The sequence below is a fragment of the Elephas maximus genome, chromosome 2 (assembly GCF_024166365.1).
Source record: "Elephas maximus indicus isolate mEleMax1 chromosome 2, mEleMax1 primary haplotype, whole genome shotgun sequence".
Taxonomy (NCBI): Eukaryota; Metazoa; Chordata; class Mammalia; order Proboscidea; family Elephantidae; genus Elephas; species Elephas maximus.
The window spans coordinates 222,295,962-222,312,747 of NC_064820.1; the positions used below are offsets into that span (position 1 = coordinate 222,295,962).

A 16,786-nucleotide genomic window follows, 5' to 3' on the forward strand; every position below is an offset into this window, starting at 1 on the left:
ATTATGCCTTCATTTTCATTAACCTCAAATTGAAATTTAGCATTTCCCTCCACTATGAATATAGGTCTTGACTCACACAGTAATAGTGCTGGTGGCTTTGTCACCAGTACAGATCATCAGTGTTTTCACCCACATGAGAGTAGTTGTGGATGTGTCCGATTGTGAAGCTCATCGTGCCTTCAAAAGTAAGGTAGTTGTTAGACTCACAGCTAGATAGCATTATTAAATACAATAATGAAGGCGTGCATGTGTTACTCTAGCACATTTTAAAAATATTTGGATAAACTTATTCCAACACAATTGATTTCCTTTGTATTTCTATATGTTTTATGCATTTATAAACATTATTCAGAGAAGGGGTTCGTAAGTTTCCCCTAGCTGCATTACAGGGATCCATGATGTAAAAAATGTTTGGGGGGGTTTGTGGGTCCTTAACTGGCTTTGAGAAGCCCTAACTTTGAATGGCAGACTTCATCAGGCCCAATTTCATCCCCCTCACTAGCCTTCCAAGAGAAGGTTGCTGTGCTCTGAGGAGAGGGTGCCCACCAGGCTGTGTACTCACTGCCAGTGCCCACCGGTCTCAGGAGGTATGGCCGGGAAGGTCCGCAGAGTCAGGAGGGGGGCTGTTAAAGCAACTTCTAGACTGCTCTACCCACTGTCTCTAGGGGAGGCCATTCCATGGAAGTGCACCCCTGCTAGTCATGTACAGGTGTCATGGTGGGCAGAATGCCTCTATCAAGGTGAAACTTGAGAATTGAGTTGACATTACTCAGTTCCACTCACACTCCTAAAAGGCACACTTTCATTAGATGTCATGACAGAAACAGTTATTACCATTATATAAAACTGAACCCCATTGCCGTCGAGTCGATTCTGACTCATAGCCACCTATAGCGCCTATAGAAATACCCTATGGGGTTTCCAAGGAGTGGCTGGTGGATTCGAACTGCCATAACTCTGAACCACTGTGCCACCAGAGCTCCAGTACCGCTATGTAGTGCTTCCCAAGTTCTCTATTGGGCAGGCCTATTATCCCCAACTGGAGACAAAGAAGCAGGTTTGGAGCACTTAAATATCTTATGCCATATTACTTCACTGTTGTGGCTGAGACAGGATGAGAACAAGGGTCTTCTGACTCCAAATTCCTTGTCTTTCCGCTCTAGCACGCTCCCTGGATGTAACAAAAGTCAGTGGCTTTATCTGTTCTGCAGCATCTTTTACCTGGATTAGTGGAAAATGGATTCGGTCCTGGTTTGACAATTACTGAAATATTGTAAGAAGCACCACAGCAAACCTTGAGTACACTTTGATAAGGGTCCTGTCTTCCACATATGACTGTCCCAGACTTTATTTTCCAGGGTCACTTCTGTGATAAAATAGCTCATGAAATCACTGTGGAAAAAAAATCAGGTTGTGGCCAAATAAGTTCAGTCAGTTCTGCAGAAATGTCACCTTTTCAGAACTTTGTTTTTTGTTTAAATTTACTTCAAAATATTAATGCTGTATAACTTACAAATTGCATAGATCTTTGATGTACAAACCAAAAATCCCAACCTGTTGCCATTGAGTTGATTCCAACTCAGAGCAACCCTATGGGACAGCGTAGAACTAACCACTGCACCACCTGGGTGCTTTTCTTAGGTGTACAGCTTAATTGATTTTTACATAGGTTGCTGTGAGTCAGAATTGACTTGATGGCAGTGGGTTTGATTTTTGCTTTTACAACCACCAGATCAAGAAAAAAATACACCCAGCTCTCCTGAAGGGTTCTTTGCATCTCCTCCCGGTCAGTAACACCCCCCACCCCCACAAAAAGAAACCATTATTCTCACTTCTATCATTATTGATTTGAATGTCATATAAATGGAATAATCCCGCATGAACTCTTTAACATCTAGTTTTTTTCACTCTGTATGATGACTGTGAAATCCATCTTGTGTGTATCAGTAGTTTATATTTTTTATTACTGTGTAGCATGTAACGTATCCACTCTGCTGCTTATGGACATTTCTTTTTTTATAGTTGTTTCAGTTATTGATTTATTGCCTCTTAGGTTCAAATTCGCCCTTTTTGACTCATCTGTGAAAATGCATCTGGGCCATTTCGATACTTTTCCTCTGCCAGCTGGCCCTGAAGTGTTGTCAGTAAAGGGCGCTGGAGGTACATTGCAGGAGGATAGATTTTTAGCTTCTTGGTTTAGGGGTGGTTGCTCCTCAAGCTTTGGCAGTGACCAGCAACTTCCCCCAGTACCTCCCTGTTACGGATTGAATTGTGTCCCCACCAAAAAAAATAGGCATTGTAAATCCTAACCTCTGCGCCTGTGGTTATAATCTGATTTGGATATGGGTTGTCTTTGCTATGTTAATAAGACAGGATTAGTGTAGGATGTATCTTGAGTCGATCTCTTTTGAGATATAAAAGAGATTAAACAAGCGGCAGGGAAGAAATGGAGGAAGACATATGCCAAGACACATGAAGATCTCCAAGAACTAGGAAGCAGAAGCTCGAAGAGACCAGGACCTTGCTGCAGAGCCAACAGTGAGAAAAAAACCTTTCCTTAGAGCCAGCACCTTGAATTCGAATTTATAGCCTCCTAAACTGTGAGAAAATAAATTTCTGTTTGTTAAAGCCACCACTTGTGGTATTTCTGTTATAGTAACGCTGGATAACTGAGACAGAATTTGGTACCAGAAGAGTGGGATGCTGCTCTAACAGATACGTAATATGTGGAAGTATTTTTGGAGTTGGGTAGTGGGTAGAGGCTAGAAGAGTTTTAAGGTGCCTAATCGGACACTGTGGTGGCGTAGTGGTCAAGAGGTATGTCTGCTAACCAAAAAGGTCAGCAGTTTGAATCCACCAGGTGCTCCTTGGAAACTCTATGGGGCAGTTCTGCTCTGTCTTGTAGGGTCACTATGAGTTGGAATTGACTCAATGGCAGCGGGGTTTTTTTTTTTTTTTTTTTAAATTAGATAGTAAAAGCCTAGATTGCCTTGAAGAAGCTTGGTAGAATTATGGACGTCAAAGGCAATTCTGGTGAGGAATCAAAAGGAAGTGAGGAGAGCTATAGAGTAAGCAGCTATCATCTTAGTGAATATATGTGGCGTCAGCAACAACGATGCTAGAAATGCAGGGTGCATTCGTGAGGTGTCCCTTCTGAACAGCTTTCCCTGACATCTAGAGGGCAGGTTTCTGGAAAGTTCCAAATGGTAGACTTCTGGCAAGTTTCACCAGTGTGGGGCCACAGTGACATCTCTGCATTTAGTTGGGCCATGGCTGTTTCCAGTGAAGTCTGGATCTCTGGGGCCTCTTCCTGGGGTGCTCAGTCTCAGCCCTAGGGGCAGTCTCTGTTACTTATATCTGCTATTCCTATAGTCTTTGCAGTTCTCTTTACTTCTTACTGCTAATTCTTGTCACCCTAACCCCCTGTTAATAATTCTTTATATTAAATTTTTATATTAATTTGTTCCATTTACTGTGTGGTTTCTCTTTCTTGGTTGGATCCAAACTGATACAACAGTTTTTGGCTGTTACGAGCAATGCTGTTGTGAACATTCTTGATCATGTCTCTTGGTAGACATAGTCATTTCTCTTAGGTGTGTGTCCAAGAGTGGATTTCTGGATTATAGGGTTTGTGTTTAACTTTATTAGATACTGCCAAAGTAGGTCACTGAGCAGTGCAAATGGTTAAGGTGCTCGACTGCTTACTGAAAGGTTGTGGGTTCAAGTTCACCCAGAGGTGCCTCAGAAGAAAGGCCTGGTGATCTACTTCTGGAAAATCGGCCATTGAAAACCCTGTGGAGCACAGTTCCACTCTGACACACATGAGGTCACCATGAGTCAGAATTGACTCCATGACAACAGGTTTCTGGCTGAAGTAGGTACAAATTTTCAGCGCATTTGAGCCAATTTACACATCCACTGGCAAGGTAAGAGAATTTCAGTTGGCTTCACATCCTTGGCAACATTTGGTAAAAAAAAAAAAAATAACTTGGTACTGCCCATTTATTTAATTTTAGTTATTCTAGTAGATGATTGTGATATTTTATTGTGGTTTTATTTGTATTTCCCCAGTGACTAATGATGTTGTGCTCTCCTTTCTTACGTTTTTGGTCATTTGGGTATCTTATTTTGTGAACTATTCACCCAAACTCATTAAATTTTTTTTCTCCATTTTCTACATTGATTTGTAGAAGTTCTTTATATATTCTGAATAATAGTCCTTTGGCAGGTACACATACGGCAACATGGTCTACCAGTCTGTGGCTTGCCTTTGCAGTTTCATGATGTTATCTTTTGAAGTTCCATTACCAGTCTGTGCTTTTATAGTTTGGTTTTTTTGTCCTGTTTAAAAAATAATTACATGGACCAATATCAGAAAGCTTTTCTTCTGGAAGCTTTATTGTTGTACCTTTCACTTTAGGCATACAATCCTTGTATGTTTGATTTCTGAGTATAATGTGAGGTAGGGATCAGGTACTGCACCCACCTCCCGGTGTTGATATCATATTGACCCAGCATCATTTATTGACCACTCTTTCCCCACTGAGTTGTGATTCCCTGGTCATTTATTAGGATTCACATAACTGTAAATTTGTTTATGGGCTCCGTTATATTGATCTGTTTTTCTATCCCTGTGCCCGTTTTCCTGGAGATTTGAAATGCACAGCAGCTTATGTAGAATCCTCTGTTAAACTGTTGAACCTTTCTTAAGAGATTATGTAGACTTCCTCAGCTTTCAAATAAAACATCTGTTTTCCCAGACCCCCAGCTAGCTTAGAGGAGTCATCAAGGTGTAAATTTAATTGCATGAGTGGTAATTCTGTACTTCAGTCCCCTTCTCCAACTCTTTTTTCCTGTTGGGAAACCTTTGATGGGGTGTATTCATTTTTTTTTTTTAAAATTGTACCAAATATATAGGTAACAAAATATTTAGCATTTCAACAGTCTTCGCATGTGTACTTCAGTGACATTAATTACGTTCATGTTGTTCAACCATCACCATTATTAACCGTTCCCGGCTGTTTCCATCACCCTTAACAGAAGTTCACTGTCTTGTGATGCAGTGTATTCTTGGGTCTCACTTCTGCTGTCTTCCTCAGGTGGCTTCTTACTCCTTTTCCTGCCAGAGCATCTCTTCCATATGCTTCTGAAAGAATCCCTTTGGCACTTCAATGACAAAACCATCAATGATTCATGAAGCATTATCAACGGGCTGCTCGGAAGATGCAGGGGCTCCCTCCATGAGCTGTGCTGTTCCCTCCCCTTCTGTTGCTCGTGCTCAGCCCCTGCACTGGGCAGGGAGCTGGACAGGTAGGAGCTGAGAGCTGCGGTGCAGTGTGGGTTTGGGCAGTTGCAGACAACCTTGCTCCTCACTGCTTCTCCTTGATTCCTTGGAGGGGGCACCCAGGGTTGTTCAGTCCCTGCTCACTCCTGGTCACACTTGCCTCTCCAGGCAGGAGACATTGTCTCCTCTGCTTGAGCTGAGGCCCAGATCTGGGTTTGTGGCATCTGATGTCATATACTTTGGGGGAGGTCTTCTTTAAGAATAAGGTAACAGTGGAGGTGGGCAGTCCAGCAGCTAAGCTTCATTGGTCTCATGAAAACCCACTTCATAAAATGTCTTTCCTTTGAGAAGGCCCAGGCCTAGCCTCCCACCATGGGCATCAGTGCTGCCTCCCAGGCCACGTGCTGGTGTGGGCTGGATTGCAGGAGACATTGCTTGTCTTTGGCTTCAGGCCATGTGTCACCCCGGAGGTCATGTCCTTCTCTGTCCCAGATGATGGACGTGTACATCATCCTCCCAAGGCCATCGTGTTCTCCTTCACCTTCCTGGGGAAAGGGAAATCCTCAGTCTCTGTGACCAATCCACTTAAAAATTAGGGGGGACACGGTGATCTGGGGTCTTTGGCCTCACTCGTTTATGATGTGGTGCCCACGTTTGGTCAGTTCTATGCAAGTCCTACCCACTGGTGCCTCTCAAAGGGGCCAGGGTAGATTAGAGCTTGGGACACTAGTTAAAATACAGATTCCTGGGTTCTGGGCCTGCTTAATCAGAAGCTCTGTGGCCAAAATCTCTCTTAGTCAAGGTTCTCTAGAGAAATAGAACCACCAAGTTGTATGTAGGTATATATATACGTATAAACAGTTTGCGCTCAACTACTAACCTAAATATGGTGGTTTGAACCCGCCCAGCAATATTGAGGAAGAAAGCTCTAGCAGTCTGCATCCATAAAGATTACAGCCAAGAAAACCCTATGGAGAAGTTCAACTCTGTAACACATGGGGTTGCTGTGAGTTGAATTGACTCGACAGAAACAGGTCTTTTTTTCCTGAAGGATCCTGGGAAAAGGCACATTAATAGAATGAGAACTTAATGGTTACTATTGAAGCAACAACTGAAAAAGAGCAAAACTACACAAGAAAGGAAAGAAAGATGGAAACTGTCATCTTTCACTTGCATTTAGTGTTCATGTTTCTCTCCAAAATGTATTTTCTGTGTGTGTTGGGTGATTCCTGGCACCCTCTCCCTGCCAAAATAACCTACAAATTCCAGTCATGCAAAAGATTTCACAAAGGAAGAAAGAAAGAAGTCTCACCACCCCTGGAGCACAGGATCCAAAGGGTTCTTGCCTTCCATCTGCCTCTCAAAGTGACTTCTCCAGAGTTGAGGGGTGTGCTATGGGAGCTCTGGCTAAACAGGAACTCCACAGCGAGCCGAGAACACCACCAGTTTGGCTAAGGGGACCCCTAGGAAAAGAATCCCTGGAGTGGTAGCTAGTGCTGGAAAGCCCTAGGATTATTTAATTCTGTTTAAGATTGAATATAAGGAGCCCTGGTGGTGCAAACAGTAAAGCACTTGACTGCTGACTGAAAGATTGGTGGTTCGAACCCACCCAGCTGCTCCATGGGAGAAAAACCTGGCGATGCGCTTCTGTGAAGATTACACACTAGAAAACCTTATGGAGCAGTTCTGCTGTCACATGAGGTCCCTGTGAGTCGGAACTGATTCAGCGGCACACAGTAACAACCGTGGTGAATATATTTGGAACAGAATATGAATGAAATTTTGAGTTACTCTTTTGCCATTAAAGTAGCCTACCCCTTCTTCACCTCTCCCTGCACGCCTTTCCTTGCTGGCCCCTCTGTCCTCTCATCCAGGATGATGATTTTCAGACACCAACACTGAGTTGAGAATTGGTGAATTTCTTCCTTAGGTTAAATTCCTTAGGAGTCCCTGGGTGGTGCTCGACTACTAACTGAAAGGTTGGCAGTTTGAATTCACCTAGAGGTGCCTTGGAAGAAAGTCCTGGGGATCTACTTCCATAAGATCATAGCCATTAAAAACCCTGTGGAGATCCAGTCTGTTCTGAAACACATGGGGTCGCAGAGCCAGAATCAAATCTCCTCAATGGCAACTATTTTTGTTGTTGTCGTTGTTGCTGTTAAATTCTTTAGGCACCAGCCACACACTCTGTTATGTACAGAAGGTAAATTACCAGGATGAGAAATTGTTCTGTAACTAATTTATGTGTCCTTCATGTCTCCTCAGAAACTAGGAGATGCTATATTGATTGGCTTCCTAATGCTGACAGGATTCTCAGATATTTACATATCACTATCGTTGCTGAAGAAACCCTGATGGCATAGTGGTTAAGAGCTACAGCTGCTAACCAAAAGGTCGGCAGTTCGAATCCACCAGGTGCTCCTTGGAAACTGTGTGGGGCAGTCTGCTGTGTCCTATAGGGTTGCTGTGAGTCGGAATCAACTCTATGGCAGTTAATTACGGGTTATCCTTGCCGACAGGTGACTGTGGTAGACTGTGTTTGTGTTGATCATCCCCATTTTACAGATGAGAATACTGAGGCTGGGTGTGGGGCTCACATGCTGGCTCAGGGTCGTGTAGGCACATAGTGAACCAGCATAAAGCAAGACTCACAAACAGCAAACTGTGTGACCACTTGGTGAGGAGTGTGTGATTTGAAACACACTGTTCCTTCTGTTTTTCTTTGTAGTGATTCCTGAGTAAACAGAAGCATCATTTTGGGGAAACAAGCCAAGCCCAGTACCTGCTGCTGCCAAACATCCTACACTGATGAGTCTCTGAAAGGAATTTCCTCTTTGCATCTCCCTGTGGCTTAGCTGTCAAAGCGGCAGTTCCTCTGACCCAGCAAAAAGTGAGTTATTTGCTTTCTTATAACATTAACATTGATGGTGCTGAATTGCCAAGAACAGAGAGATGGGTGGGGAAAGATGAAAAAAAAAAAAAAAAATCACACAGGAGACTGTAAACAGTCACCTGAAATAATAAATAACTGCCGCTAGCAGAGAGGACCCAGATGGCCCTAACCTAAAGGCTGGCGGTTTAAACCCACCCAGTGGCTTTGCAAAAGAAAAGGCCTGGTGATCTGCTTCCAAAAAGATTAAAACTAAGAAAACTCTGTAACACATGGGGTCACTGTGAGCCAGGGGCTGACTTGTTGGCAGCTAACAACTACTGCTAGCTGAGACACAATTCCAAGGTAGTCTGAAAACACCTATTGCTTCATTCTGGGGGCAACACAAAGGTGAATAATTAGTTCAGAGAAGAAATGCAAATATCCCATACATTTAGGTCTAGAACACATGGTTTCCAGTCTTGCAGGTTCTCTACCTGGACTCCATCAGGAAGTCACTGAACGATAAGAGCCGATGGACCAGTGAGGGATCTAGTGAGAGATTTGGTCCCTCATTTTGTAGACAAGAAATCTGAGGCTTCTTTAGGGTGAGGCTGGTGAGAGGCAGAGCCAAGACTAGTGCAAGATTCCTGGTGCTCTTCATCTTACACCCTGGAGAGAAGGTGCTGGAAATCCTCTATGCGCAACTTCTTGCATCTAGAACTCAACTTCTATGTGCAAGAGGACCCCAGAGTTTCAGAACCATGGTTCATGAGCCACAGGTCTCTTCCCCACCTTAGCCACCCAAAGTGAAGCCACACATACCCTCAGGCTTTTGAGATCTAATAATTTGATTTTGTTTCTTGCAGATGGCTTACGCGAAGATGAGATGTATGTATATTTTCCTTCTGGTTCTGGGGGCCCTTTGCTTGTATGTTAGTGTGTACAATCTGACTCCTTTTAAAGAAGAGCTGTTTGTTTTCAAGAAAGAAAGTGGGAACTTCCTTCAGCTCCCGGAAATAGACTGCAGAGAGAATCCTCCCTTCCTTGTCCTGCTGGTGACTTCCTCGCACAGACAGGCGGCCGCTCGGATGGCCATCAGGCAGACTTGGGGGAGAGAGATGGTCGTGAAAGGAAAACAAATAAAAACCTTCTTTCTCCTGGGAATCACAACCAAAGACCAGGAAATGACAGCAGTGGCCCAGGAAGGCCAGCAATATGGAGACATTATCCAGAAGGACTTTGTGGACGTCTATTTCAATTTGACTCTGAAGACCATGATGGGCATTGAATGGGTCCACCACTACTGCCCTGAGGCTGCCTTTGTGATGAAGACAGACTGCGACATGTTTGTAAATGTCTACTATCTCACTGAACTACTTCTGAAGAAAAACAGAACAACTAGGTTTTTCACTGGCTTCTTAAAAATGAATGAATTCCCAATTAGGAAGAAGTTCAATAAGTGGTTTGTCAGTAAATTCGAGTACCCATGGGACAAGTACCCGCCTTTTTGCTCTGGCACGGGCTATGTTTTTTCTGGCGATGTTGCAAGCCAGGTGTATGATGTGTCTGAGAGTGTCCCCTTTATTAAATTAGAAGATGTGTTTGTGGGGCTCTGCCTGGAGAAACTGAACATCAAGCTGGAGGAACTTCACTCGGAGCAGACGTTTTTCCCTGAAGGGTTGCACTTTTCCACATGTCGCTTTAAGAAAATTGTGACCTGCCATTTTATCAAACCTCCAGAAATGTTGACCTATTGGCAGGCTCTGGAGAGCTCCCCCAGAGAAGAGTGCTCAGTTTTCTGAGGGGAGCCTAAGGGTATATTTGGACAAAGGTCAGACAACCCACAGTGCTCACTGTGGGAAGCTGTTGGATGGTGTAGCTGAGAGTCCTCAGGTGTGGGAGAGGGAGGAGGGAAGGGAGAGGGAGAAGAGTAAGGATGATAGCCTGCAGGGCTCCAGAACCAAGGTAGAAAGTAAGCATAAATGGGACCACTGATTAATCCCCACTTGGTGCCCCAAGCAATAGTAGATAGCGTCTCTGGAGAGCCTTCACTACAGTCCTAACTGTTGGGTAGATACTTAAACCTTTTCATTTCAACGGCCAGTATCCATACATAGTGGTGGGCATTATCCCCATTTTAGAGATGAGGAAACCAGCTCAGAGAGGCCCAGTGACTTGCCCCAAGGTTCCCAGCCAGCAAAGAGTGGAGCTGGAGGGAAAGTCAAGTGCCATCAGGATCCAGTTGGCAGCCTGACCCTCTGAGCTCCTCACTTTAAAGGTGAGAGCAAAGGCTCACAGAGAAGCTTTGCTCTCACCTTCAGTCTCTATAAACCCTCTTCTTCCAGCTGCCAATCCTTGTGCTTTTAATGCTACCGCAAGGATGCACAAACTCACCCCCAGCGTCCTTGATGCTCTGGGATGGGTCTGGCTTGGCTGCGTGTTCCTGTTAGCTGCTTTGCACTCCACATACCCTAATGCCACACCCCAGAAGATGTCAGCACAGAGGTTGCAACTTCCCCCATAGTAAACACCCACCCCAGACAGAAATAGATGTTTATAAATTGGGCTCAGAAATCCCTGGAGCCCCAGCCGGTGTCAGACTTCCTTACTGCAGTGGGCAGTATGTCTTCTCAGAGCCCACTGTGGCACTCTGGCCTGTTTGTTCTGTGCTCTCTGGGGACCAGCTACAGCCCTTGGAGCACTTTGGGTCTCTCCTTTGAGTAGAAGGGGGCTGGGCACAACGCATGGTCTGTGCAGGGTTCTGGGAGCTTTTCTGGCTTCCATTGGACTTAGGTCAAGGAACCCTGGGGCACAAAGCAATGAGCCAGCCCCTGGTCAAGGGCGTCTCCTATGTCCGTTTCCCGGCCTGACCCAAGCTCATCTTACCTGGATTTCTCAGAGGACCAAGGAACAACTGAGGTTTAGGGTCTGGAGTTAAACCCTGAATTTCCTTCTCACTTCAGGCTTGTTGCAGGGTGAGGTAACAAGGCACTGACTTTGGAGGACCCTTGCCATCCCGCCAGCCTCACACCATGTGCTGTCATCTTGCTGCTGACCGCAGGAACGATTGATTTTTTTTTTTCCATTTTGTTTTACTAGACTTTACTAAGCACCCAAAGCAAAGACCTCACACTGCTGCACCACTTATACATGTTGGATTAATCCCTTGCCTTAACTCAAAAAAAAAAAAAAAAAATTTTTTTTTTTTTTTAACTCAGGAAAAGATATTTGCTGCAAAGTGGTGAAGACTGTGTTCATCTGCAAAATGAGGTCTGCTGTCCCATTTTCCAGGGCATTTCTCAACCTGAATTGACCTGCTTCTGTGCAAATGTGTTTGCTCATCTGGCTGCTCTGAACATCCTGGTTCTGCTCAGAGAAACCTCCTTCTCAGGTTGCAAATGGAGGGGTTGAGCCCATTTATTGAAGCTTGTATTTTGCAAGAGCTGCACCCCTTGCCTCCAAAGAAAATGGTGTGTTTGAGGGTGAGGGAGCTTGTCTGGCTGTGGGGCTGGGTCTGTGCTCAGGCACCCACCTTGTCAGATGTGCGTCTGTGTGGCCTCCAGGCGACGGGACTGTGGCTAAGGAGGTCAGGTTATGGCCTCTGGGTGCGTCCTCCAGATCTGGCCTCCTCGGCATCAGCCTGCAGCCCTGGGCACCGGTCACAGGTGTTATCTCCATCTATAGACTCTGTTTGTTCTTAAAGGGTTTTCTATAAAACTCATATTTATTTCTGCTATATATCTTCATACAATGAAGACTTTTTTTTGTCTAGGGAAAAAATGATGTATTTCATGACTATCGAAACTTGAAGGAACTTTAGAGGGCATTGAGTCCACCCTCCCACTTTTACGTAGGATGAAACCAAAGCTCAGAGAGGTCCAGAGACTTGCCCAAGAGGTCACAGCTAGTTTGTAGTGGAATCCAGGTCCTGGCTCAGTCTGTGTTCTTTTACACCATCTTGCTTACCCAAGAGGGTAGGAAACAATAAATGCGTAACTTACAAGGTAAAGCAATGCCTTTCCAATGACACACAATGCTCATGTCAAACGTTCCTGAGGAGGAGCCAGGGCTGTTGGTTGTTGGTGCGGTGGCTTCACTCACAGGCACCAGGAAAGAAAGGATTTGGATAAGAACACTATTTACCAGGTTTTAAGCTAAGGGCTTTCTGAGTATTAATTAACTTAAAAACTCAAAACAGCTCCATGGAGGAGGCTACTACAAATATCCCTGGTTTACAAATGAAGAACCTGAGGCAAAGAGAGAGAGAGTTTGAGCAACCAGCCCAAGGTTACATAGCCGAGAGCTGCAGAAATGGGATGTGAACCCAAGCTGTTGTATATGTTTGTACCACTCTTGCCCCACACCCCCCTGCCAACCTCCCAAGCTAACTCCCCCACCCCCAGTATTCCAGGAGATTTTGGGCACTCACTGCATTGGCCTCCCAGATTGCATTTGTGGGCACTTCCAGAGCCTCCCACTGCCACCCATGCCCACTCCAGCTTCTGAGCCCCCGCATTCGCCCTTCCACTGTGACTGTAGAGATAAACCACTGACCCCCCCATAAAGCAGTTCCTCTATTTTTAACTTGATTCTCAGCCCTTCTTGTGTCCTCAAGAGCACAGTCCCTGTACTCGTCCCTCCACTCTGGATCATTCCCATAAGCACACAAACGCGCTATTTTCCCATCTTAAAAAAACCAACAGCCTTCCCTTGACCTCCTTCCCCCTCCAGCTACTGCCCCACATCTTGGCTCCCTTTGCAGTTAAACTCTGCAAGGGAGTTTCATGTATCTGTTGTCTTCAATCCCTGTCTTCGTATCCTTTCTTTTCTTTTTTTTTAATTGGGGTGAAAATACGCACAGCAAAACATTCGCCAACACAACAAACTCCACATTTACAACTCAGTGACATTGATTACATTTTACATAGTGGGCCACTATTATTGCTAGCCTTTTCCAAAATACTCCACCACTATTTACATAACCTCAAGTCAACTCAACGGAAACTAACAACAATTCTTTCTTAAATCCTGTCCAGTTAGAGTTGGCACTGTCTGCGCCACCTAGGTGGTGTGTATCACATCACAGCGACAGCATGTGGCTGGACACAGTGCTCGGTTTTCATCTTACTTGGCCTCTGACAGCATCGGACACAGCTAGTCTCACTTGCTTCCTTGATGAGCACCCATCACCAGGCTTCCAGAAGACCACGTGCGCTTGGTTTCCCTCCTACTCACCAGTCACTCCTCTTCAGTCTCCTTTGTTCCTTCTCTCCACTCTGACCTTCTAGTGCTACAGTGTCTAGGGCTCAACTGTGGTCCCCCATCCTAGTTAAGCTCATTCTTCTGTTGATCCCAGCCAGTCTCATGGCTATAAATACCATCAGTTATGCTGATGATGACCACAGATCTCCAGCCCAGAACCCTGTCTTGCTCTTCAGTCTACTTGACATTGCATAATGAGAAAAACCCAAAATGGAACTTCTGACCCACCTCCCCCACCTCGCCAAGCCATTCCACCTGCAGTCTTCCCTCACTCTGTTACAACGTGACATCATTCTTCTTGTGGCTCAGGCTAGAAACCTTGGAGTCATCCCTGACTCCTCTCTCTCATCATTGCATCAGAGAAGATTGTTGACTCTACCTCCACATTATATCCGGAGTCCAACTGCTGCTCACCACCACTACTACCAGCCTTGCTCAAGTCATCGTCTCTCAACTGCGGTCCTGCAGTAGCCTCTACCTGGTCTCCCAGCCCCCATCCTTGCATTCCGTTGGACTATTTCCAACACAGCATCCAGAGTGAGTCTTTGAACATGTAGATCAGAGCATTTTACTTCTCTGATCAAAACCCTCCAATGGCTTCCCATATCAGAGTAAATCTATGTCTTTAATGCCGTTGTTTGCCTGTGTCATTTCCTAACCCTATCTCCTCTCCCTCTCTCTTCCCTCACTCTGGCCTCCTGGCTGTTACTTGAACATCCCAGGCACACTTCCACCCCAGGGCCTTTGCACTGGCCATTCCTCTGCTTGGAACATGCTTTCTGCACACATTCTCATGGCTAACTCCCTAGACTCCTTAAAGTCTTGGATCAAATGCTTATATATAATTGCAACTCACCCATGTCCCCATGTCCCCTTACCTTCTTTTTTTCCACTGTACTTATTAACTTCTAACAAAGTTTGTATCTATTTATTATAAAATGTCTATTTTGTTTATATTTCAGCCCATTTGAATGTAAGCTTTGTGAGGGAATAGATGTTGGTCTATTTTGTTCTTTGATGTACCTCATTCTGAGCCCAGTGCCTGGCACATTGTAGACGCTCAATAAATATTTGTTGAATGGAATTCAATGAACCTTTGTAGAATGTTATTTTTAGAAGGGAATAGGTGAATCTGGACTGAAAACAAGAAGGATTTACCAAACACAGCCAATCCTAGTTCTGAAGGATTCAGTAAGTGGGAAATGGGTGCATTTTTATTAAAAACCATCACCTGAAAACCTAGAAAGGATGTACAAATGTGCTTCTTCACCTCATGTTTCCCTCCTTTTTCTATAATGGAAAACATCACACATTGAAAAGTAAATAGAATCAGTTCATGTATCTGCCTTCTGGCCTCATTCATGGCCAGCCTTGGTTTGTGTACAGCCCACTCCCGATCCCCTTCACACCTCGTCTTTGGTGATTATAAAAATCCACCTCTTTTCTTTAACTGTATCCAGGTTTTACTCCCCACCTCCCCCCTAGAAGAGAATGACAACAATAAATTGTCAGGAAACGTACATTGAATCATCGATGTGGCTTTTCAATCCGATTGTATTCTGTATATAAAGAACTATATGTGCATATTCATCCTATGAAACGGAAAACCACACTGTGTCAGTATTACAGATTTTCAAAACCAGAACTACCAAGGAATGTCAGATCTCTTGAGCTTTACAGGTGAATGCTGGACTCTTGGAGTTCCATGACTTGGTCTCCTGGGACCTGGTCAGCCCATGTATGAAAAATGTGGGTGGTCTGCAGGTGACCCATGAAGAGCACTCCCAAACTTAGAAACTTGAGTGCAGCATCCGGAATGTCATGAGTCTATATTGACCCTACCAAGAGGTTCAGTTGCTGAAATCCGGGCCTTGGTTTAGAAGGCAGTTTCCCTGATAAATAAGCCTGTCTCATAGACTTCAAGGGCTGTATTCATTAACAGAAGACTAAATAATTAAGGAGCCCTGTGGCACAATGGCTAAGCACTTGGCTGCTAACCGAAAGGTTGGTGGTTAGAACTCACCCAGCGGCTCCATGGGAGAAAAGACCTGGTGATCTGCTGCTGTAAAGATTACAGCCATGGAAACCCTATGGGATGGTTCCACTCTGTCACACGAGGTTGGTATGAGTCAGAATCGACTCGATGGCACACACTAGAACAAAAAAGTTTAATTAAATATTTCCTAATCGAACTAAGAAGCCTCTGGGTGGTGTAAATGGTTAATGTGCTTAGCTGCTAATTGAAAGGTTGTCAGAGTCTACTCAAAGGCACCTGTGCAGAAAGGCTTCCAAAAAATAACCACTGAATACCCGATGGAGCACAAAATCACTCTGACACGCGTGGGCTTGCCATGAATCAGAATTGACTCGACAGTGACTGGTTTAATTGAACTAAGGAACCATATGTATGTATGTATATACATATATATATAGAGAGAGAGAGAAAGCCCTGGTGGCACAGTGGTTAAGAGGTCGGCTGCTAACCAAAAGGCAGTAGTTCGAATCCACCAGCTGCTCCTTGGAAACCCTATGGGGTAGTTCTACTCTGTCCTATAGGGTGGTAACTATGAGTCAGAATCAATTTGATGGCAATGAGTTTACACACACACACACACACACACACACCCACCCACCCACCCTGTAGTACAAAATAAACCATTCTAATATGACTGCAAACTAATTGCAGAACATTTAAATATACAAAATCATTTCCCTGCTAGCCAGCTCAAAGACCTCTCTCATAAATCTTACCAGTAAATTGGCTGGAAATTCGAATATCAGTTATTTTTCATAAACTGCACTTTTATGTACAGGTCTAGCCAAATTACCCTCAACCTGTCTCTCCTTTTCCTGCAGCACATTTAAAGCCTTAAAAAACTTTGTTGGTGGTGGTGTTAGTTGCCATTGAGACAATTCCAACCCCACGTGTGCTGACCAGAACTGCTCCATAGGGTTTCCAAGGCTGTGACCTTTCAGAAACGGATGGCCAAGCCTGTCTTCTGAGGTGCCTCTGGGTGGGTACAAACAGCCAACTTTTGGCTAGTAGTCAAGTGCTTAACTGTTTGCGCCATGTGTCTTCAACACATTATATTTTCTAAAAGCATCAGTTCGTATGGAGTGCTCACTTGGACTGATTCTTCACTTCGTATTAAGATCTCAAGTTAATCCCTTCCTCTGACTGGGCACCCTTGGTCCTCTGCACCATGGTTCCCCTTTAAACAACTATTCCGGAAGCCCTAAGAGTTTGTGGTTCTCCTTTCATACTGCCAACATATTGCATTGTGTGTGGGGTGAAAACGTTTGGGGCCCCAGGGTTCACATTTCTCTTTTCTACAGATGATGACAACTGAATAAAAAATGAGAAAACA

General features: G+C 44.5%; 1 protein-coding gene across 25 annotated transcripts in view; it reads left to right on the forward strand.

Annotated features, from left to right (window-relative positions):
- Positions 1-14,496, forward strand: part of B3GALT5 (beta-1,3-galactosyltransferase 5) — a 172,538-nt gene extending 158,042 nt beyond the window's left edge. For 23 of the 25 annotated variants that reach the window (XM_049874866.1, XM_049874864.1, XM_049874871.1 and 20 more), the window contains 3 exons: positions 5,100-5,310; positions 8,013-8,174; positions 9,023-14,496. In XM_049874866.1, coding sequence (XP_049730823.1) covers positions 9,023-9,958 — 936 coding nt within the window. In that variant the 5' untranslated portion in view covers positions 5,100-5,310; positions 8,013-8,174 and the 3' untranslated portion in view covers positions 9,959-14,496. Of the gene's footprint in view, positions 1-5,099; positions 5,311-5,333; positions 7,678-8,012; positions 8,175-9,022 lie in introns of those variants that run through there. The other 2 variants (XM_049874889.1, XM_049874888.1) reach the window with 2 other exon arrangements.
- Positions 14,497-16,786: the final 2,290 nt, after the last annotated feature.